Genomic DNA, 22,079 nt, shown 5'->3' with positions numbered 1-22,079 from the left:
AACCGGACGTGCGGCAAATCGGTTAAATCGTGAGGACAGAAGAATGACAGCATCATCGACATCGGGTGTTGTTCGAGACGAGTGTCTGCCATGGTGATGATCCGTTTGTCTGCTGTGCGTGCGTAGTTTGGTGCTTGGATCGTAGAGGGCTCCGACTAGAGCGTAGAGAACTGTTGTGTTGTACCTCTCGAACTCTCATCGCAGACGCTCTTTGTGTCGCGCGATCGCAGTGGGCCGTATAGTGTGCTGTCAAACAATCGTCTCAACGTAGCCGGTGAAAAGAAATATTGAAACATGATGTATATCGACGATAACCTAGAGTTCGACATCGTCGAGTGCACCAGGTAAGGCCCGTTCCGTTGCTCTGCACCACACATCCCCCAAACAATTGCAATTGTTGCTGCTATGGCGATAGCGCAAAGAACTGCCAGAACTGATGGGGAAGAAAGTATCAAGGTACTTTCCGATCCCCACCAGGGCACACTGCGACGGTGTGTTTGTGGAGTTTCCTTCGACTTCGTTCCCTCGGTTTGACCGAACCCAACAGGCAAAGGGTTTTCCCGTGTGGCCGATACCACGGTTCCAGTGCGAGGAGCCATCACACAGAGGGTCCGCAGTATGTGAACCTTGATGTGCAGTCAAGGGAAGCGACACACTCTAGATGGGGTGCCCGTCTGCCGCCGTCTCCTGCCGCTCTCCGTGGCTGTCAGACAAGGGCAGCACTCATCATTCTGCGGTTCTCGTCTCCGTCCCCACCAGGACGTCAAATGTGTTACCGCCGCATTTGCTTCCGCTTTATGTGCATTCCTTTTCTGGGCGGACAAAGTCGCCTCCCAGAGGCAGCCTGTGATAATCAAGTTACAGAAACAGGGCGATAATTCACGGGCCTCACAACAGCTTCCCAACAGCGGCTCTTCATTCATTAAATCTGCCCCATCATTCGCCCGACTCACCACTCTTGTTGGTGCTAATCGCTTTTCCACTCCACGCTCGCTCCTCTCCGAACCAAGTGGATGCCGCGGCGCGCGTGCCATTCTCGAAGCCAGAAACGCCGTGGATAGTAAAATCGCGAAAAACTCACTTTCATTTTCGCGCGAGTCCGCGCCACGCGAGTTTCGGTGGTGGCCCCACCGCCGGTCCGGAAAAGAATCACAACAAACCACCGATTGACAGACGGCTTGCCGCCAGGTGCGTGCGCGTGTGTGGGAACAGCAGCCGATTTGTTTATACGAGATGAGTGTTTTACCGGCGGTGGCCCCACATTCTTTCTTTTCGCTATTTTTTTCCCGTTTCGGCACACCCGGACCAGCGGGCCAAAGCAGAGGGCAAAAAAATGGCATTAGACGGTCCGGTCGGTCGGCTGTGTGCGTAAACACGCGCGGATTCGGTGGTCCCCCGGAGGCGCGGCACAGGTGTGCAACAACGCGGTGGGGGGGTCAGAGCCCACGCTTCTGCTGGCCCCCGTCTGTGGCCGTCCGCGTGCGTTGCGATAGGTCAGTTTTGTTTACCGTGGCCGGGCGACGGATGCGTTACGCGTTACGCGCGTTACCCACGCTACTTTGCTCGTTGCCATGACGTTCATTTGTTTTGCGCTTTGTTTATCACGCTGCCGGACTCGCGCGCCCACAGCTGTCATTTGGAAGGGAAAAAAAGTATGAACTGCAACGCGCAAAGTCAAAGAACTGCACGGCTGCTGCTGCTACGAGTCTCCTGCGACCAAGGGGCGCCGTGACTCATGTGTGTGTGTAGGTCACTTTCTGTGGCCTACACACACGAACACACGATCGCCACGTGTGTGTGTGTGTGGCTGTGTGACGATCCTTCGCGACCAGAGCGAAGAGGGGCTCGGTTTTCTTCCGAAGGAGGGCTGCTTCTTCACGATCGCCTTCGGTCTTTCTTTCTATTTTCGGTCGACAGCGCACGCTGAACCCGGCACGGCATTGCCCTCAAGATGCTTCCCCCGGCGTTGTGCTGACGCCTGGGCCGCTAACACCACCACCAACGGGCCCGTCCGTGGTGACAGATTCTCACCACCACCTCCACCACACTAGCCGACTTCCGAAACTACGCTTAATGCGCCACCCTCTCCGCATGTGTGTGTTGTGTGGCGTCCGCGATCGTCGGAAGGGTACGCGCGCTTGGGTATGACGCATGAACGCATGAGGGGTCCCCAGCGATTGCAATGCGAAGAGCGGCGCCAGATGTGACCTTCTCACGGCCGGCTGTTGATGTTGTTGCTGCTATTCTAAGCGTTGCGCTGTACTTGCGTTGGACGGCGCGAGAGTAGCGGGACCCCAGAGTGTATGAGTGACGCGGAGGATCCTGCGGCCGCGTACCCATACACACTCACGCACAAAGACCGCTCGTTTGTCTGGTTTACTGAACCCGGCACCGTAATGAGAACGGAACGAAAATGAGGGCGCGAAACGTGCTCGTAGGGGGCAAAAAAGGGAGAGCCACTAAAAACACCGCACATTGTGTGTAATATCCTTGAGAATATGATTAACTCCACCCGGCCACCGGCAATTAGGGGGCAACGCGCTGGCCGTAGACGTCTTCGTACCCCAGCGCCCGTGTCTAGCAAGAATGCTTTTTAATGTAAATGTTTTCCTTTGCTTGCGCCCTTTGCAGCCGCTTTACGATCAACTCTGCCGGCCGTTCGCCAACGAGCCGCCGGGCGGAGCAGCGCCAGCGCAGCGTGATGCGCCGCCAGCGCACCAACCCGCTCCGGATGGTCAACGACGACGGCAAACTGTTGTCCTCTCCCGCCAAGGATATGTTGCCCGGCGAGGAGCTGTCGTTCTATCAGGGCCACAGTCCCCAGCAAAGTCCGCGACCATGCAGCCCCTGCACCCTGTGCCCGGAGGACGCGATGATGGGCGGCGGCGAGCTGCTGCCGTCGGAGAGCAACACGCCGAACAAACACCACCTGCCAATTATCCCCACCATCGTTGGTGATGCTGGCCAGGGCCACCAGAGTGTCGCAGTGAGTGCGGCGGCGACTCTAGCCTACCAGCGTCTTCGGCGACCGCTTGCCGATGATCACGACACCAACTCGATGGACTCGGGCTACGATGGGGCCAGTGTCCGGAACGAGCTTCTTGGCTCGCAGAGTGATGCCAGCTCCAGCTGCTCCTCCGGCACTGGGCTAATGAGAAGCGGATCGGTGCTCCGATCGATCTCCTCCACGATCATGTCCCGCCACAGTTCCTCCTCGTCGCCGTCATCGCGCCGCCTCCTGGTCAGCAGCCTCTCCTCCGGCTCCATGGAATCGATGGACGATCTCGAGCTGTTCGATATGGAAACGATGCAGGACGAGGAGCTCGGCGATCGATCGTTGCACGGTTACCAGCCGCCGCCGCTGAGGCAGCACCATCAGCCAGCCAGCGGTATGGTGCTGCCCAGTGGGCTAAACACACTGATCAGCGGTACCATCAAGACGACCCGCTCGTCGACAACGCCCGAAACGAAGCGTCCGTATGTGCGGCGCTGTCTGAGCCTCACTGAGAGTACCAACAAAATGAACGTACCGGCCAACATTATTGCGGGCGCACCCGCGGGCTCGGTGATAAAAACACCGGAACAATTCGTGCGGCGACTGGTGGCGATCGAAGACCAGGAGAACTGTCATCTGACGCCGTACTCGGCGCGGATTGCCGATGCCACTGCCCGCTGTTTCAAGCGCCCAGAGCCGCCCGGCATCAGTCCGGTGCAGAGTAAACGGTGTAAAATGATCGAAAGCTCACCGTCGAAGGCCCTCGTGTCCTCGGCCCTCGACAGCCCCTCCCGCACCACGGTACTGAAAACCATCTACCAGAAGTCGATCTCGATGAACGATGAGCAGATCATGAACGCCCTGTCGCGATCCTCCTCGGAACCGGACCTGATTGGCGATTTTTCCAAATCCTACATCCTGCCCCTGATGGATGGCCAGCACCGGGACCTGAAGGCCATTTCCGGCGAAACGATGGCCCGGCTAGTGCGGGGCGAGTTTCAGCAGAAGGTGGCCAGCTTCAAAATCATCGACTGCCGGTACCCGTACGAGTTCGAAGGTGGCCACATACGGGGTGCGAAAAATCTCTACACTCACGAGCAGATAATCGAGGAGCTGATCAAAAGCAAAACGGAGCGACCGACGATCGACGAGCCATCGGAGCAAAACGGGCAGCAGCAGCAGGATAGCAGCAGTGTCACGCGGCGCAACATCATCGTTTTCCACTGCGAGTTCTCCTCCGAGCGTGGTCCCAAACTGTAAGTAGTGTTTTCTGTCCGCCGTCCTACTGGCGGGACGAGAGATACGTTGCGGTTCGTGGACTAAAACTGTTTTCTTTTTCTGCCAACCTCTCTCACCCACCAACAGGTCACGCTTTCTGCGCAATCACGATCGCATCCTGAACTCGGACAGCTATCCCGCGCTCCACTATCCCGAGGTGTATCTGCTGCACGGAGGTTACAAGGAGTTTTTCAAAGCGCACTCCTCGCTCTGCGATCCGATCGCCTACCGGCCTATGCTGGATCCCGATTTTGGCGATGCGTATCGTCATTTCCGAGCAAAGTCCCGCAGCTGGAACGGAGACGGCACGACCACGGTGAAAGCCACGAAAACACGGTCACGGCTCATGCTCTGAGTGCAGTGTGCTGACCGATTGCCACGTGGATAATGGGGGGCCCACTACTATCCTTTTGCCCCACCACCTGGGAGCATGGAATATCAACCTCTTCCACTATTACCAACCGTTTTCGTCGTCCCCGTTATTGCGAATAGTGGGTGCACAGGGCTTGTTTGTGGTTGTATAGTGTGGTTTTGTTATCATATTTTTACACACGTATATACTTCATATTTTCATTTTTCATACATAAAACCACATGCCTGTAGACAAAACCAGGGCCAGTCAGTTCAGTCAGTGTACAACGACGATGGCTTCAGTGATTGATGGATGATAAATTGAAATTAAAATAGTGTAGCCCTTTCTCGCACTCATAATCTGAAGCAATAGTATATTTAACAACAGCACACCAACAGCACTTTGTTACAGAAATTTGAATTTCTTTTTGCGCTGTTCTCCTTATGAGGGTCACTGTGCGCGTTTGGTTTCTTCCCATATGGACGCTTTTCGCTTTAGTTTAATTTCTGTTGTTATGAATTTATGGTTTTTTTATCTGTGATTTAGTATTTGCGTTTCAGTTTTGGGTTCTTTCTATTTCATTCAACTTTTTTTTTTGTACTAAACCCTAAACACAGACGAAAACGCGTGCAGCATTGATAGGAAGCGGGCGGACAAAAGATAAGCGCCAACCATTGGGGCAGCAGCAGGAGGCACTGGTGTAGTGGAGACAAGTCGGTAGAAAACATCATTTGAACGTTCGGCCAGATATTTAGAGCAGAATTCTTTCGCTACAACTACCATTTTGTGATGAATTTTTCTGAGGAGAGAATAGAAAAGACTATTCGGAATTTTACCGTACACACAGTTTACCGTCACTACAACTACAGCTTTGCAATAGGAATTGTCCCACGATGTGTGAGGGGCATTCTTGGAAACAGAAGAAGTGGAGGGAACTGCCAAGCGCGTGAGAGATAAGTGCAAATTAGATAGAAATTCGTAATCGTAAGATTGTTAGTCACATAAGACAACAAAAAACCCTGGTAGCAAAATATCGAACAACTCCTTTGCTGCTCGATTGCCGACCTCGCTTTCGGAGGTAATGTTCATAAATTACGCACTGTCCAAGACACGTGCCCGATCCGCGCGGGATTTCGTTCGCCACAAGGTCGACCCATTGGACGGCGTTTGGGAAATGAGGATACAGGAAATGCAGCATGGGCGTGATTTACGTGGAAATACTAGACCTGCGGCGGCATAGATAGTGGCGAGCGCTTGGTTCGTGTGCCTGAAGGACAGAGGACTGAAGTTGGCACTGTTACGATAGCACTTATTTGCCATCTTACGGTGCCCTGTTTCAGGAAGAGTGCAACATTTTAGATCGATAAATATTGTAACCAAATTAAAACCTTCACTGAACTATGCAATCAAAACATTGCGGTATGACGTGAAATGTGCAAGTAACGATGATAGCAAAATACCCTTATTAGAGTGTAAGTTAAGATATAATCAAATTTCTCATGCCGGACGGATGAATGCATGAAATGAAATGAGAAGGCACCAAAATCTGGGCACAGTTTGACGTGCCACAAGGCGGGGGCACGTTGCCAGCGAAGGCAAAGGCAACTCCATTGCCACCAAACCGAGAAAAAGCGGAAGCGAAGCCAGTGCAAAATTCGACTGCAAGGCCTACATCGCAGAAAGCTGAAGAAAAGCTGAGCGCAGAAAGCTGCTCAAAGACCGCACTCCAGCAGGCCGATTTCCCTGCTGTGGGAGCCACAGTGAAAATATCGTTCATTGGGAACAATGAGATGTACATTTACGATGTCGGTCCTGGGCCGAACGGCCGATCCAATTCGCATACTCAACTAGTTCGTCGCTGCCTAGAGGAGGGTCGAAAGAAAGGGAACACCTTGACAAAAGCTCCCGTAGTTGGTGACATTTTGCTGGCACCGTTCAGTGGCGAGTACTACCGTGCCGTGGTCAATTCGGTAGAAGGGAACTGTGCGGACGTTTTCTTCGTCGATTTCGGTAATTCCGAGAAGCTCGAGTGGTCCCGGTTCAAAGAGATTCTTGAACCGGTCCTCAAATCCGCTGATCGTAGCGCGCACGAAGTGTGGATCATAAATGTTTCTAAGTTTACGGAGCCCATCCGACAGAAGCTTAACGAACTGGAAGATGAAGAATTTGAACTGTCGAAAGTAATCGATATGTCAAGTACAAGCATTAAACTGGTGGATCTGCGTCACCCGAAGGAATTATATTTCCTTAGTGACAAATTGCGCCAACTGCCCGAGAAGGGCAAGGAAATATGTAAACCACCGGAGAAGAAAAACATAGTGGTGGCGTCTGCTCCAGAAACTTACGTTCCAGTGATGGACGACGAGGTACGCTACGAAGACATCGGATTGCCAGTGCGCTAACTAATGCTGACTTTTTCTATGTATGGTTATCTTTTGCAGGTAATTGAAGCCACTATTCCAGCAGAAGACGGCGTTGAGTTGATTATAATAGACGCGTCCTATTTGAACCATGATTCAAATAATCAAATAGCGGTGGTCGTTAAAGCGAACCAGAAAAAGTATGATGAGCTGTTGAGTGAAATTCACTCCTACGGAGAAGCAGATGTAAATGAGTACCAGCCCAAGCAATGCGGTGAGCTGTGTTTGGTTCGTTATGAAAGTATCTGGACTCGAGCGATGCCTACAGATATCCAGAGAGATTTGATTGAGTATATGCTGTTCGATTTGGGCGTTTTATGCACTGTGCCTTCGAAGAACGTACGTCGATTTCCTCCGAAATTATCGCGTACATTGTACGTGACTGACTGCATTGTTGACAGTAAGTATTGCGGCGCGTTCCAGAATCTGGTTCGATCATATTTGCTACACTTTCGCTGCATCCAGAATATTGCATTCTTTGCAGATCCCGAAACACTGTGCACACTCGCGAAAGAGTCGACAGCCGAGAAATTGCGCACCAAACTGATTAAGGTCAACGTAAAGCCGGAACGGGAGAGTAACGATGCACAGCACGTGACTGTTGTTTCCGTCGGTGACAAAGTTTCATCATAAAGACATTATTTTTCTCTTTCAAGCTTTTTTAATTTCTTCTACTGAAAATCATCTTAAAATGTAACGTATTTCAAATTTATTTCTGAACTAAACACGCTTCATGTCGTGCAGATCAATTTTCCGTTTTTTTTTATTGTTGTTTCAATAAACGATTTTGCTATCTGGAATTATGGATGATTAGTTTTTCGTTTCTGGTTTTCACTACCCAAGTCGACCGTTGCTATTTATTGACTCAGCCGTTCGTGCGATCGTACCGAACAATTTACTCAACACAGATGTAGCTTGCGAAGAAACCGATTGTAAATGAACGTTATTCTAATGTTGTTCGCCGCTACCTCCATTAACGGTGCCCGGCGCTCCACCCGTATTCATTCGAATGAAACCAAGTGTGGTACACGTTTTATGTTCGGAAAAGCGCATTTACTAACTGCCTGACAATATGGTGATCGCATTTTCGATGCTGCCGGCCGTGCTTTGGACACTGGCGCTGGCGGTAAGGCATTTGAGCTCCGTACACGCCATCGTTCGCAGTGAGTCTTTCCAGCTGGCGCTGGGAACTAACGGTGATGTGACTGAAGTGTCTCCGGTGGACCTGTTTCCCTTTGCCGTTTCTCTTCAACTGCTCGATGGCACGGCGCAGACGAGACACTTCTGTGGTGGCACTTACCTGAGTAAGGGTTGGATACTGACCGCAGCCCACTGTGTGATTTCAATGTAAGTATGCTACCTAGAAGGGTTTCGAAACCTCAAAACTTACACGAACATGTTTATTGTTTCTTATTTCGCTAAATTGGACCCTTAAAGCAACTACACACAAATTGTTGCACAGATCGGTGGTCTGGATCTTAATGACGATGCCCCCGCCGAACGATACCCCGTCGTGGAGATGCACATTTTACGTACCTACAATCCGTAAGCCGCAACCCTGATACACGATGTGAACCTTTGCAAACCCAATCCTTTCTTGGAGGACAGTGTGTGATTTTGTATTTCGATTCGATTACTTTCCGGTTCGGTAGCATAACGATGGTCGGCGATATTGCACTCCTTCGCGTGGCAATGGCCAAAGAGATGGCGTATACTAGCGACAATCATACCTCGCTACGGCTACCGCAGCGCACCGATCGGACGGCGGTCAATGGGGAGATGTGCTACATCTTCGGGTACGGGTCCGAAGCATACGATGGGCCTATTAGTCAGAAACTGCGTTATGGCACCGTGTTGGCCCTCGAAGAGGACAATTGTATTGGAATGATGGGAGCGGTCGTAGCTCCGCCGCCCAACTCCGGAATGTTCTGTGCGATCGGACGTTCCGATGCATGTAAGGTGAGATTAAGAGAGAGACAGAGAGAGCGCGGAAGTGGACCGCAAACCGTCGACGGCACCGTCATCTTTCCTACTAGCACTTTGTTTCATTCTCCTCAGGGCGATTCGGGAGGCGGTTATGTTTGCCGGGTGCCCTCCTCTTTCGGACCGTTTGTGCTGCGCGGGGTCATATCGTACGGTGTGGGGTGTGGTGCAGTCGGCACACCCGGTGTATACACCGACGTTGCTTACTATCTACACCATTTTCAACCGGAAAGCGTTTTTGTCGCTGCCTAAAAGGTGGGCTTTCCAAGCTTCTTAATGGTACCGAAATAAATCCTACGAAACATAATCATTGGAAAGTGTGCCTGGCAACGCCTCGGTCTACTCTTAGCTGCTAGAGTTTGTGGATTCCTTATTGTGTACGTCGTCACGTTCCTGTTTGGCGTGGTCCTTGAGTGCCGCATCGCGCGTTTCCGGATGCAGAAGAGTGAGGGCCCCTGCGATCAGCACGGAACAGCCACAAATGGTCGTCGGAATCCACCAGCCGAGCCGCCCGAGTAAATCCGTAATGTATGGTGCCGCTATCGAACCAACGTGCGCCATCGTCGAGCAGATGCCGAGTGCCGTGTTGCGGATCTCGGTAGGAAACAGTTCCGCCGTGTGAAGAGTTACGATCGCGTACACGGCAGTAATACCTATCCGACCAAGCATGGCCAGGGTGACGAGCATGGTCGTTCTGTCCTCGGGCACAGCCAATACAACCAGCAGACAGACGCCGGCATACAAGAAGAAACAGAACGACGAACTGCGGCGTCCAAAATAGGCCAGCACGATCATGGACAAAATGTAGGCGATGATGTCCACGGAACCAGTCGTAGCAACATACACGTTACGGTTAGCCGCAAAGTTATCAGCATTCAAGGCTGAAAGGAGAAAGGAGAATGCAACTGAAATCGGAATCCTTGATTCTAGTAAAAAAAACGGTGAATAGTGAGCTGATGTGAAGAAGGAAGGTGTATGCTGTTTCAGGAAGCCGGGCTGTAGTTTCCATTCATACCTGTTACATAGTAGCATAGCGAGGTGATGCACCAAGTGAAGTGGCAAATTAATGCCCTTCGGCAAAGCACGGGCGTTCCGTAAAGTTTTGTAAATTCAACGAACGACTCTTTGAGTCGGTCGCCGAAAGATGGCTGCGAACCGGCATCGACGTCCTGGTTTTTTTCGACCACCTGCCGACCACCATTATCGATGAGTTCTTTAGGTGGCCGACGTCCGAACACCATGCGGTACGCCCTTCGATCGTACCCTTTGCTCAACAGCCAGCGTGGCGACTCAACTAGGAAGCTGAAATAGAATGCGTAGTATTCAGATGTCAGAGCCTGGGATTTCGGAGTTAACGGTCACAGTCCCCCTTTTCCGCTGAGGCATACTCACTAGAGGTGTATTACGAGCAGGAAGGATGGTATGGTCAGGGCTAGTGAAAGATCTCGCCAGGGATGGATGAGGTAAGCCGCCAGCGCTAGGAACAGCATCCCCAGCGGGTAGGAGAAGTTGAACGCAATGCTCATCCACGATCGGTGCCGCTTGCCGACGTTTTCAGTCACTATCGGGACCAGTACACCGTCCGGTCCGGGAGTGCGCGACGTCCGGAAAGAGGACAAGGTTTCGCTGTGACAGATTACCTCTCACCATGAGTCCGCATCTCCAGGAGCGCTACTTACGCAGTGCAAACGCCGGATAGAACACGCCGGAAGCCGAAGCACCGAGTCCGATGCGTCCGAGAAGCAACAGAAGGTAGACGGGCGAGAATGTGGTCAGCAGCCCGGAAACGATGTAAAGCGTGGCCGCGATCGAGAAGCTAGTTTTGCGGCCGAATTTATCGGACAACACGCCGAAACTGGAGGCACCCAGGAACTTGCCGATCGACAATGCAACCTGAACCGTGGATCTGAGGGCAGTCCGTTCGCAAATCAAATTCCACTCCGGAACAATCGATACACCCTCCGGTTGGTCGTAAAACATTTCCCACGCACCGGTGCTGACGCCTTCCGACAAGCAGTTCACCTCTTCCGGCTGTGGATGAGATTGGGTGTAGCTGAGGGCATCTTGATAATTCATTTCGCTCAGCTGATCGTAGTTCCACGCGTAAATCGTACACGTTCCGTTCTTGGCCATTCCGCTACAAATAAAAAGGGTAAGTTATGTTGGTTCGCCTGAAGGACGAGAATGATCGTTGTGCTACGTAACACCTCTTACCTCGGGGCCGTGATGTTGCGAATTTCCTCATGACTCCATCCGGATTCCAGCAGCCGGGGTACCATACAGTAATAGTTCTTAGGCAATTGTCCCAAAAAAACGTACGACGATACGTGGAAGCCGTTAAGGATGTTTGGTGTAAGGCACAGAATGAACAGGACCCTGCCGACGAAGGACGCTAGTTGCGATAAGGTGGTTCTAGCTAACTTACTTATCCGGCTCCCCTTCCGGTCGCATCGTTTCTTGTATCATTTCCAAATCCGAAGCGATTAGGTTATCTACATTGCGTTACATAAGTCAAATCAGCTGTTGCCGCTCGACTGAAACGTAACCGGGCTCTGGTTGTTCGATGCCGTATATGTAAATGGTTATCTATCATAGTTTTTGCGTTCTGTGTTTGGCTTATTTTAGCGCACCGGTCGTGCTTGACTTTGTTTCTTTGTGCGTTTTAGCAACTTAATTTATTCCGTACGAATGCGCCACTGGCGACACGGCTGGCGAGGCGTCAGCGTAAATTACCGTCAACCGACGAACGGTGCGAGCATAGTAATGATAAAACTGATCGACCTTCCCAATCCACGCAAGGCCAGCCACACGTGCCCTCGGAGCGTGCTGTAACCCGTTGGGAGGCAAAAGTGTGTAAACTAATTGCAGACTAGATGAGACGGCATGAATCCGTTGCGTCGTGCGCATCAGTGCCCAGCCCAAGGTAAAGGTCTCGCCTGTTCCGATGCGACATCGTGAAGCCATACTGATGACAGAGACAACCTCCTCGTTTTTAGCTCTTTTGCTGTCCGTTTTAGGAATCCAGTCACGGGCATCACTGGGTTCCTGGGATCGTTCCAAGCGCCGTTGGTCACTATCAGCAGGGCAGACGGCGTTGTTTCAGCAACCCACATATAAATCCGGAGCCAGCTTCTTGGGCGTTTGATGGAGGAAGAAATCCCTGCTCCTATTCCCATCTACTAATTGATAAGACCAGACTATAAAAGGTCTGTTAGGGGGGCGTCGCGATAGGTGCCAATGAACGATTGAGAGGCTACAGAAACTCGCTCGACGCAGACGCGTGTCTGGCTGTAGTTTGAGCATCACCTGCATCGGTTGGAACGGAAGGCACGGAAGAGGCTTCGTTTCGGACGCAATCCAGACAACCAGGCGATAACGCGCTTGTTGTTGTTGGGGTAGCAAAAAACGAACGGGTCAAGCCATGCACTAAAGGCGATAGATAGCGGGTCCACGGAACGGGGTAAAGGTCGGTTGTTAAACTTGCACTGCTTAAATATTCTAGCCTCGGGCCCAAGCACCAACGCGGGAATGTCGGTGTCGCCGCGTAAAATATGGGTAACGTCAGTTCGTTGGCTTAAGCTGGTGCCAGCCTGTTCCGTCTATCCGTAACTGCAGTTGATGTGACCTCAAACCAAGGCATGGTGAAGAAATAGAGCATTTTTGCATCGCTTACGTAGCCTGAACTCGACCTTCTTATCAGTGCGTAAGAAAGACGAGCCTGTATCAAGTATACGGCGGGAAGTGACCATTGCGGTAGCACCATTTCAGGCATGAATTTTGTCGTCATGGAACCGTATACAGAAACCGTTCCAAACTGAGATGCTCGTCAAATGTGAAATGCGCACTTCATTATTCCATCCGAACAATCAAGTGTTCCATTTGAAGTGCAATCTCGGATCTCTCTCGGGTCTATCGGTCAAGCATTCCTGCATATCGCTACCTGTTGGAGTGAGGCCAATGTCCGCCGCCCTTCGCTTTATCACGAATCCGAAGGTAAATATAAAGAAAAGAGAAAGCGACACATCTAGAACCGTGCACCGATCAGAACAGCATTTAACTTTCACATTTCCTCCCCTCACCGTTCCGCGTATACCACGTGTTACCGGTGCGCGTTGTGTCGGCGCCCGGACGCACCGCCGGCTGCTCCCTTGTTTACTCTCGCCCTGCTATTCGCCCTTCCGACGGCAGACGCTAATCACACACATGTTTGCCCCGTTTTGAGAAACATTCCGAGAAGAAAGTAGAAACACACATAGCACCTTTCCCATCACGCGCCCACGCCATGTAGTGGTGGTCCGTGGCCATTGTATTTGTTATCTGTCGCAATCGGGATCTATTTATATCCTTCCTCCACCTGTCGGCGAAAGAACTTTGCAACGCCTTGCAACATCTAATTCGGTGACCGACTTATGAACGTGCGGCGTGTCGGATGTTTCGTTGGCGCTTCGAAAGATGGGTCAACGATTCGGAACACGTCAAACGGAAAAAAATCGATAATCCGTCCGTGTTGCGCTCGGTACACTGCGTACAGTGCGTAGGGCTGCGACACGCATCGGTTCTTCCACTCACCAGAGCCACAGACTTCCGTCACCTTTTTTCTCCAAACCATCCAAAATCGTCTGCTTCAGATCGCCATCGGTGTGCAGCGTCAACTTGGCCGCTGCATTCGGCAGCTGGCCAGTGGGTGCTTCGTCTAACTGCTCCGCCGGTGCCTGCGGTTGTTGCTCGAAATCTTTCGGCTGTTTCTCTTCCACTGTGTCCTGTTCCGGTTCCTGTTGTCCCATGGTGCTCCTTGAAGTTGCGCGAACTCCGGTGTAGATTCTTCACCCGTGGCGTTTAGCACAGCTTCATAACAATTTACGAATTCACTTTATATTTTGAATTCTTCTTGGCGCACCGTTATACGCCGCGCACGTGCGAGGCCAATTTTGGTTAGTTTTCCGTTTTTTCGCCGTTTACACTATCATGATTTCTGTGTGTTCCTATCTGTCCGATGGTGCGCGCCCGACACTCGTACACAGCGTGCTACTAAAAGCGGACACTGGAACGGTTCACTTCCACTTCCGCTGACCACTGGCCACTAAATGATGGCGCTCATCGCGCCATGGTCGCGATATCGGCGCTCATTCTACCCGCGAAGTATGTGAGTGGTTGCAGCGCGGCACCCCGAAAGTGCGTGAGCGGTATCAACCGACGAGTGCAGCAGCTGCGCAACGGCCAGGCAAACACGTGCTTTGCAGCGCCCGAAGAAGATTTATGCGGAATGAAACATATCCGGCCCCGGTGAGCATTCTTTTGTACTCCAATCAGGGGACAGACGATAAAATACCGAAAGTAAGTGGTTGGGCCCGACTGACGGTGATTGAAAGCGAAAGCGGATTCGGGAGTTCCGTTGGACCATTCTGCGACGCTTCGGATTGCTCAGCTTATTGTGCCTCTAAGTGGCCCTCTTATTGCGCCTCTACAACATTAACAACGAAACTTTGATTTAATTCCTCTTAAATGCCTATTTGAAAATGTCTGCCATTTCTCGAGCTTTCGAAAGGAAACACGGATGAATTACGAATTTATCCATATTTTATATTGAACGCATACTGAGTAAACAAATAAAGTAGTAAACAAGAGATTTCCGTCGTTTTTATGTTTATAAGATGCGCTTAAGCTTTAAAGTGACATGTAATTGTTTCACTGAGAATGTTTGTTGAGTGCAGAAAAACCATTGCAGATGGCGGAAACATGGCACGAAATAACTTTGAGATTGTGAAGCAACGAAAACGAAATATTCATTCACAACTTTCTTTTCGGCAAGTGATAGCTCATTTCATCGTTATTGTTTTCCCCATCGGCCTCGTCACCATCGTCCAGGTACAAAATGCGTTTCCGATTACCCGTTGGCGGCCAGGCTTCAAGTTTTGGCCCATCTGTTCCCTTTTCGCAGGTATCCCGTTTGCCCGTTTTGTTGGCAATTTGCAACGTTTCCACCGACCCTATATTTTCCTTTTCGGCCGAATCGGCGGATTTCAGGGCGCTAGCAGGTATTAGTGACGGAGAATGTTTTTCGGACGTGCTCAGTGGCTCCGAGGACGGCGAAACGTTTTTGTCGAAAACGAAGGCAGCCTCTAAACGGTCCAACTCGCTGAAATCGAACATATCGTCATCCTCGTCGAAAGGATCATTGCATTCCTCTGCGGAATTAGTAGCAGTGATTGATTTTTCCTCTTTCGGTTGTGCCATGATTTGTGGTTTATACTTTTCAAACGCCAGCACCAACTTCAACTGACTGTACGTCACTTCCGGAGGGCAGATCTCTTTGAGGGCGCTCAAGCTGTACGGTTGCTCAAGATCGGCTGGCAAAAGCAGAGCTATCATGGCGTACAACTCCTCGTCGACGCCTAGTCGTAAGATATCCTCTTTTGCAAAGGGACAATCTGCCTGAATAGCTTGACAAAGATGCCCGATGATCGTTGACTCTGCTAGGTTGCGGTCCGTGGCGATTTGCGCAACACTTTTCCGATCCAAATGCCACATATTCCATGTTACGAGTTGGGTGGTTGTCAGCGAGCATTGCTGTCTGTCTGCTTGTTGTGGGAGAAAATTGAGCTTCTGTTGGATGCACACCAGAAACTCGCGACCAAACTTTTGTAGTTTCGCATCGGAGAACCCATCGAGCTGGGCGTTCTTCATTTCGTTCAAATTCAACGGTTTCTTCGCGGCCATCTGCTGCAGGGCCGTATTCGAAGCGATCATGTACGGCATACACTCGAAAGCGTTTGCCAGTTCGGAGCGCTTTTTCATCAGTGTCTGGAATAGCTCTTGTTGTACTGTGGCTGAGCTCTGAGTTGGACGTGCCATTGTCGAAGACTGCGAACCGCGTGGTGCAACCACCTCGCAGATGGCACCCGACTGCAGTTCTGAAGGAGAATTCACCATTTTCAATGATTTAAACATTTCGGCCGTGGGCTTTAGGCGTAGCTTCCGTGTTGCGGTCGTCTCACCACCACCACCATCCAGCCATTTGCGGCCGGTCGGTGAGATTTTTGTCGTGCAGATTTTTGCAAACCGATTGAAATGGTTCGTCACTTGAGTCTTGTCGAGGAAGCCTTCCCGCTCAAGCAGTGTGACCAGCGATTTCCACCACTCTTCATCGCGTGCCCTTCCCCTACCGTACAGTGGGTGGTTGTAGTTGCTTTCGTGCAGTTTTTTGCTCTTCGATCCGCGTAGCAGCAAAATCGGAAGCGCGGAACCGGTTCCGCCGCCAAATTTTTCGAACGCCTTCAGTAACAGCTCAGCATCTGCTGCAAAATCATATCGCCCGTCAGAATCGATCCCTTCGAAGCGTTCGCAGTCTCTGGCCACACCGCCGCGGGTGCAGTTGTCGCAGCAATTGTGCCGCTGCCCATCGACAGGTTCTGAGAGGACTTTGTCCTTGTTTTCGAACGAATCTTCAAAGTACCGTAGAATGAAGCGACGCCGACAGTCACGCGTATCGAGGTATTCGCCCATTTTCCTAGACAGCTGCTCCAGATTGTGTTGCACTGTGCCGCCGGCGGACTGTGAGCGAAGAAATTCGTGCGTAATGAAGTCCGACCGACTCCAGAACATGATACATTGGGACGGTTGCCCATCACGACCAGCGCGGCCTGCCTCCTGGTAGTAACTCTCCAGGTCCTTCGATGCACCGTAGTGAATGACGAGCCGAACGTCCGGCTTATCGATGCCCATGCCGAACGCGATCGTAGCGACGATGATCTGCAGCCGATCGCGCACGAATCGTTCAAGTACGTCACGCCGTTTGCTTATGGACAGCCCCGCGTGATATGCCTCGCACGTTATGCTTTTGCTGCTCAGCAGCGCCACTATCTCCTCCGTTTGCTTGCGTGTGAGACAGTAGATAATTATGCTTCCCTCGCGATTACCTGCCAACAGTGGCTGGATGTCGCCAAGCGCTCCTTGCGGTCCCTTCAGACGAACGATGAACTTCAGGTTGGGACGATCGAAGCCGGAGCACAGTACCTGTGCGTTAGTGAGTCGCAAGCTCTGCACAATGTCGTCTCTAACTTTGGGCGTGGCTGTGGCCGTTACCGCAAGTATTGGCACATCGGGACAGATCGTTCGTAGCACAGACAGGTTACGGTATGCAGGTCGAAAATCGTGGCCCCATTTGCTCAAACAGTGTGCCTCGTCGACGGCAATCAGAGCAAGCTGCTTGCGGGTGGACCGTAGCAATGATTTGCCCCCCTCGCCGGTAATAAACTCTGGTGTCACATACACTACACGATACTCTCCCGCCTCGATGCCAGGAATCGGGTTGGACGTTTGTGCGCTGCCGAGCAGACAGGCGGGAATGTTGCAAACGTTCAGCGATAGCACCTGATCCTCCATTAAACTGATCAGTGGTGAAACGACGAATGTTAAGCGGTCCAGGAACACGGACGGATACTGGTACGTTAGCGATTTCCCATAGCCCGTTGCCATGATGACACAGTTGTCGCGCCGGTCAGCGATGATCGAACGGATGATGCGCCATTGCATCGGCCGGAACGACGAATGACCGAATCGACTGGCCAACACTTCTAGATACTCCGGACCCGGATCGTCGGACATAGTTCTACAAAAGTATGATTTTTTAGCGTTAATAAGCAAATCAACAAACGTTACCTATTTTACCGGATTTCAAGGGCGCGAAACCAAAACATTGGACTGTCAACGGAAGTGTTGCCAGATCGTTTGAATGATAGGAGAGGTAAATAAAATAACCTTGTTACTTTTTTCACAATTAGAAAATAAAATATAGCTAAAAATAACATATTTACCATTAAAATAAATTCCTTGCGGTACTTAATGCGTTTAGCAACAGTCTTAATTCCACAGAGTTCATTCCAAGAAGTGCTTGAAAATCTTGAACCCGCATCGTTATCCTCGTTACGGTGTTTAGCGTTGCTGATGCGCAGATTGTTTATTTTTTAAATTCGCGAAAAATAAGATAAGCAGAGAAAGCGATTGTATTTTCTGAACTCAACAGCTATCGAGCGTGACCGTGCGTTTTTTGTGTAAATAAAAGATTGTGATTTACAAAATGGCAATCCGAATTTATTTGCTCCTAACCTAATCTCATATATGCACACATTGCGCATTTTTGCACCATATCAGTGAAGTGGTCGTTCACTGAAGTGGCGTTATCATATATTCTCGTTCTCTTTTAATCCAACTTTTAGAAAAACTTCAGTCCTCATCACAATTCAACAGTGTGCCGCAATGCAGCAGATTATCTTCAACACAGATGCTTCAAGTGGACCTGGAGATTAAATGGCTTTGGTTCCAATAGTTTTATCCCGTCGTCGACGCGCTTCTTTCCTACTCGGATTGTATTATCTGTTTCATAAAACTTTCCTGAGCTCGCGAATGGAATTTTGAATTGTTTTAACAGGTCCACTTGTTCCACTTGTACGTACACGAATTAGTCAATAATCCAGCTCTTCGGATGTGAAACGAGCCGGAATGCGTCTCTTGTTTGCGACATCTGTCTTCTTATCAGGGTCCGCTGCCATGTAATCTTCCACGGTAACGTAGTGCGGTCCACCGTAATAGTCAAGTACGGCAATTTGCACGATGTCCATCTTGCAGAGGAAGAAATTGTGCGCTGAAAGTAAATGCAGATTTCGAATCAATTCCCCTCCAACACTTGGTCCAACATTTTTATCGCTGATCGAAGCTTACTGTTGGTCCATATTTTCGCTGCCGGATGACGGCTGTACATAGCCGCTTTGCCAAACTTAAACTCGTCCGACGATGGATCAATTTTGACTACTTTTCCCGAGATCATGAGCCGCCCGCACGTAGGTTCCATCGGATCGACACCTTGCTTGGTGCAAGCCAAATCTTCATCCATCGAAATCATCACCGTCAGCCGATTGTCCTTGTCCAGATCCTGCGCCGTGTAGTCGAGCATGGTAAGGTAGAAGTACATTACGCCGGTCGATTTTTGCCCTCGTTCACTGTCTGCGACCGAGATGATGTTGACCATCGGGTAACCTTTGATTTCTTCCACCGTTGAGAGGGTGCCCATCGATACCCATTCTATCGGAAATCAGAATTTAAGAAGACATAAAGCTTTGCAGACCCAGCTTCGATAAGTTTTTTTTCTTACCGGCCTTATGGACGAGATAGCGGGCCATTCGAGCGTATTCCGTGTGCGGTGGCGGATCGTCTTTGTCAAACGCCGTGAAGTATGGTGCCGAGTAGAGTCCCAAAATGGGCCCAAGTGTTAGGAACAGCGTGAAAGACAGCATCGTCAGAGCCAAAAGCACTACGACCACCAAAACGGCGCACGACGGTTGTCTTTGGGGCGGGGAATCATTCGTTGCCGGTTCTCCGAACTTTTGATACGTTACCGTTGTCTGGGCCGTCATTTTGACGAAAACGTTTATCAGTTTGCCACACTTTTGTTTTCTTTTGTTCGAAAATACCTAAAATTAGAGATAGCAGAAGTAAACTAGATAATATTTTTCGGATCGTAACGTCCTGTTAAGAGTTCTCGTCCGCCCCCTAATTTAAACTTGTTCAAACACAGCAGCGAGCGATAATTTGTGACTAATAAGCCCCAATGTAATTCGACGCCGCAGACTTATGGCGTCGTTCGCGATCTTCAGCCTGCGCTCGAAAAAACAGATGATCGTCCGATCGCGAACAATAAAAATACTGCTCGGCTGAAGGAACAATGACCGTTTGTTCGGTCCGAAGCAACTTACCAAAGAATTTCCTGGTATTGCTCCGGACTGCTGCTTGCGATTTTAACACAAAGGAACACTTCTTCTAGTTATGGCCAGCGACGGAATGTTTATTATCTTTATATAGAGATTTTGTACCAATGGATTTTTTATATACAAGAAATGTCAAAATGTTGTTTTTATGAATTTTATGAATTTTGGAACCTAACTAAGACACTGTGAACCTAACTTTGATGACGAACCTGACACCCGAGTCAACTTACGAAAATTCCGAAAAAAGCCGAGTCAACTTACGAAAATCCCTAACAAAACCGAGTCAACCCGAAGTAATGAACGAAAGGTAATGAACGTAGAAACGTCAGACGCGAAGGTTACACTGGATGGCAGCACTGCAAAGCCGTTTTGGAAAAACAAAGAAACTGGAATTTTAAATTTACCGTTAAATGTAAATTTGAATCAAAAACAACTTTCAATAGCAGTACAAAATAGGTTCTTTTCTAATTTGTCTAGGGAAACTTACCAGAACACTACGACGGTAAACGACAAGTTGCTTAACATTTAAATTGCCCTCACTGTGACATGAAATTCTGTTACTGTGTAACTCATCAAGTAGATACTAGAGCAGTACAGTTTGCATCGTCTTTGTTGCCTGAAGTTACTTGTCCCTACTACAAAAGTAAATAATAAAATTATGGATTATTGTTCTCCATGAAGAGCTGAATAGTCTGTTAAATTTCGTGTTGTCCATGTATATAGTTTTTGTCAAGATTCATTATTGTTTCACTACCTTACCAACGGACTTATCGTGCAAAAATAGCCTTTGTTAATGGTACTTTTAATTTACATCTTTGGCTGAAATTTTGTATCAACGTTTTCTTATAGTCGTTTACAGTTTTGCGTGTAATATTTTCAAGTAAATCTTGTATGATGCTTCAAGCGTCGATGGAGCAGCTAGATTCACTTGTAATGCCTTTATTTCACAGTGAATACATTCGTATGATGCCATTGACACCCTTTTATCGTTTCTTGCACGTGTCCGATCGTGAACTTGGCCCGGCAACAATTCGCCAATCGGAAGAAAAAGTTCAAAAGAATCACACGCAAGCATTGTTTCGTCGTTTAATGAACGTCGTTGATGCGTTTGATCGTGAGATTCGTTCCCGGAACGGGTAACGAGGCCGGATGTCCGGACCAACGTCCCAAACATTCCTGCGTTGCACTGCTCGGTTTTTTTAGTGACGACAATAGAAACAATGAGCGGTAGCCCTTACATCGTCGGAACCCACGGGAGGCACCATTACTTGGGCACTGTTCGATTCTGTTTGCTTTTTGTTCTATCTTGTCCGGTGCGCGTACAAAAGTACAAGGCGACACGGACTGTCATATTAGTGCAACGAAAATTGGACATATTACGCTTTCGAGAATCCGGGAACTGGCCAGTGCGAGACATCAACATGGTCAGTAATCTGCCGCCGGAAGTAGCCGTACGTGGGCCAATCCGTGGCGGGCTAGCAACGATGCTGAGCGTAATTCTGCTCTCGAACGCTGACTCAGAAAGGCGTACGGGGTTTCAATTTTCAATTTGTTTGAGTGCACGCTGCAGCTCGGAGCCAGTTTACGCCGGGTCCTCGCAAGGCGATTGCCGGACCTTCGGAGCGATTCCGTCGATGGACGTGGGACTTTGGCAATAATTGGGAAATAAAAGTTTAGTTTTCCAATCGATTGAAATCGAGCTGCAAAATGGCTAACGGAACCAGCCAATGACCGCGGCTAGGTGGTTCGTTGGGAAACGAAGGCGATATGTCGAAATGGTTCTTTCTATGGGAGTTTGTTTCTCTGGAACGCTTCCGTACGCTGGAAGCTGGAAACTGCTCACTTATGAGTGCGTCATTGCTGGCGATTTTACTAATTGTATTTTTTTGCTATTCTATTAATACTTACCAATACTGCTTTTTTTGCATTAGCAACTGTTACTTACTGTCGAATATTGTTTACAGAAGCAAGGCCGACTATCGCTCGAGAAGTAATCATTATTATTTGTTCGCCAAAATGGATATATTCTTGAAGAAGCCAGAAACGAAGAGAACGAATGTGAAATCCAGATTAATATTTCAAAGGTAAGGGATATGTTCATGGAAATTTATTGAATTCAGACACGGTTGCGTTGAGAGAATAAGTACCTTCTCGGTGAGGGAAAGCGAATCATTGTGAAATGATTGTCGTACATCCACATAAAAGGTATCTCCCGGCTAACGTCAAAACGTAGTTTTCAATCATAACTCAATGGAATTACACGGAAATATTTCAATATTGGTCTTCCGTAT

General features: G+C 49.6%; 6 protein-coding genes across 6 annotated transcripts; 3 read left to right on the top strand and 3 right to left on the bottom strand.

Moving 5' to 3' along the window:
- The first annotated feature begins 297 nt into the window (after window positions 1-297).
- On the top strand, window positions 298-4,628 carry LOC128272892 (M-phase inducer phosphatase-like). The gene is made up of 3 exons (XM_053010775.1): window positions 298-344; window positions 2,632-4,251; window positions 4,361-4,628. Exons 1-3 carry the CDS (start codon window positions 298-300, stop codon window positions 4,626-4,628), a joined length of 1,935 nt encoding a protein of 644 aa, XP_052866735.1.
- Window positions 4,629-5,518: 890 nt separating this feature from the next.
- LOC128270320 (uncharacterized) lies at window positions 5,519-7,678 on the top strand. Its single transcript, XM_053007721.1, has 4 exons — window positions 5,519-5,522; window positions 6,216-6,991; window positions 7,067-7,445; window positions 7,530-7,678. Exons 1-4 carry the CDS (start codon window positions 5,519-5,521, stop codon window positions 7,676-7,678), a joined length of 1,308 nt encoding a protein of 435 aa, XP_052863681.1.
- A 444-nt stretch (window positions 7,679-8,122) lies between these two features.
- Window positions 8,123-9,449, top strand: LOC128271621 (serine protease 44-like). Its single transcript, XM_053009217.1, has 4 exons — window positions 8,123-8,392; window positions 8,483-8,590; window positions 8,698-9,004; window positions 9,104-9,449. Exons 1-4 carry the CDS (start codon window positions 8,136-8,138, stop codon window positions 9,278-9,280), a joined length of 849 nt encoding a protein of 282 aa, XP_052865177.1. The 5' UTR covers window positions 8,123-8,135; the 3' UTR covers window positions 9,281-9,449.
- On the bottom strand, window positions 8,457-14,058 carry LOC128271620 (organic cation transporter protein). The gene is made up of 6 exons (XM_053009216.1): window positions 13,598-14,058; window positions 11,243-11,404; window positions 10,708-11,165; window positions 10,421-10,589; window positions 10,044-10,330; window positions 8,457-9,909 (listed from the first exon to the last, which is right to left on the bottom strand). The coding sequence occupies exons 1-6, from the start codon at window positions 13,810-13,812 to the stop codon at window positions 9,374-9,376; spliced, it is 1,827 nt and encodes a 608-aa protein (XP_052865176.1). The 5' UTR covers window positions 13,813-14,058; the 3' UTR covers window positions 8,457-9,373.
- Window positions 14,059-14,611: 553 nt separating this feature from the next.
- Window positions 14,612-17,632, bottom strand: LOC128270319 (bifunctional 3'-5' exonuclease/ATP-dependent helicase WRN-like). The gene has a single exon (XM_053007720.1). It carries the CDS (start codon window positions 17,630-17,632, stop codon window positions 14,816-14,818), a length of 2,817 nt encoding a protein of 938 aa, XP_052863680.1. The 3' UTR covers window positions 14,612-14,815.
- Window positions 17,633-18,109: 477 nt separating this feature from the next.
- On the bottom strand, window positions 18,110-19,472 carry LOC128272682 (protein CREG1-like). Its single transcript, XM_053010547.1, has 3 exons — window positions 19,176-19,472; window positions 18,746-19,105; window positions 18,110-18,668 (listed from the first exon to the last, which is right to left on the bottom strand). The coding sequence occupies exons 1-3, from the start codon at window positions 19,435-19,437 to the stop codon at window positions 18,490-18,492; spliced, it is 801 nt and encodes a 266-aa protein (XP_052866507.1). The 5' UTR covers window positions 19,438-19,472; the 3' UTR covers window positions 18,110-18,489.
- Between the last annotated feature and the right edge of the window lie 2,607 nt (window positions 19,473-22,079).

The sequence above is a fragment of the Anopheles cruzii genome, chromosome 3 (assembly GCF_943734635.1).
Source record: "Anopheles cruzii chromosome 3, idAnoCruzAS_RS32_06, whole genome shotgun sequence".
In the NCBI taxonomy this organism is placed as follows: Eukaryota; Metazoa; Arthropoda; class Insecta; order Diptera; family Culicidae; genus Anopheles; species Anopheles cruzii.
Note: the sequence above shows the minus strand (reverse complement) of the source record. Positions and strands in the feature narration are given on the sequence as shown.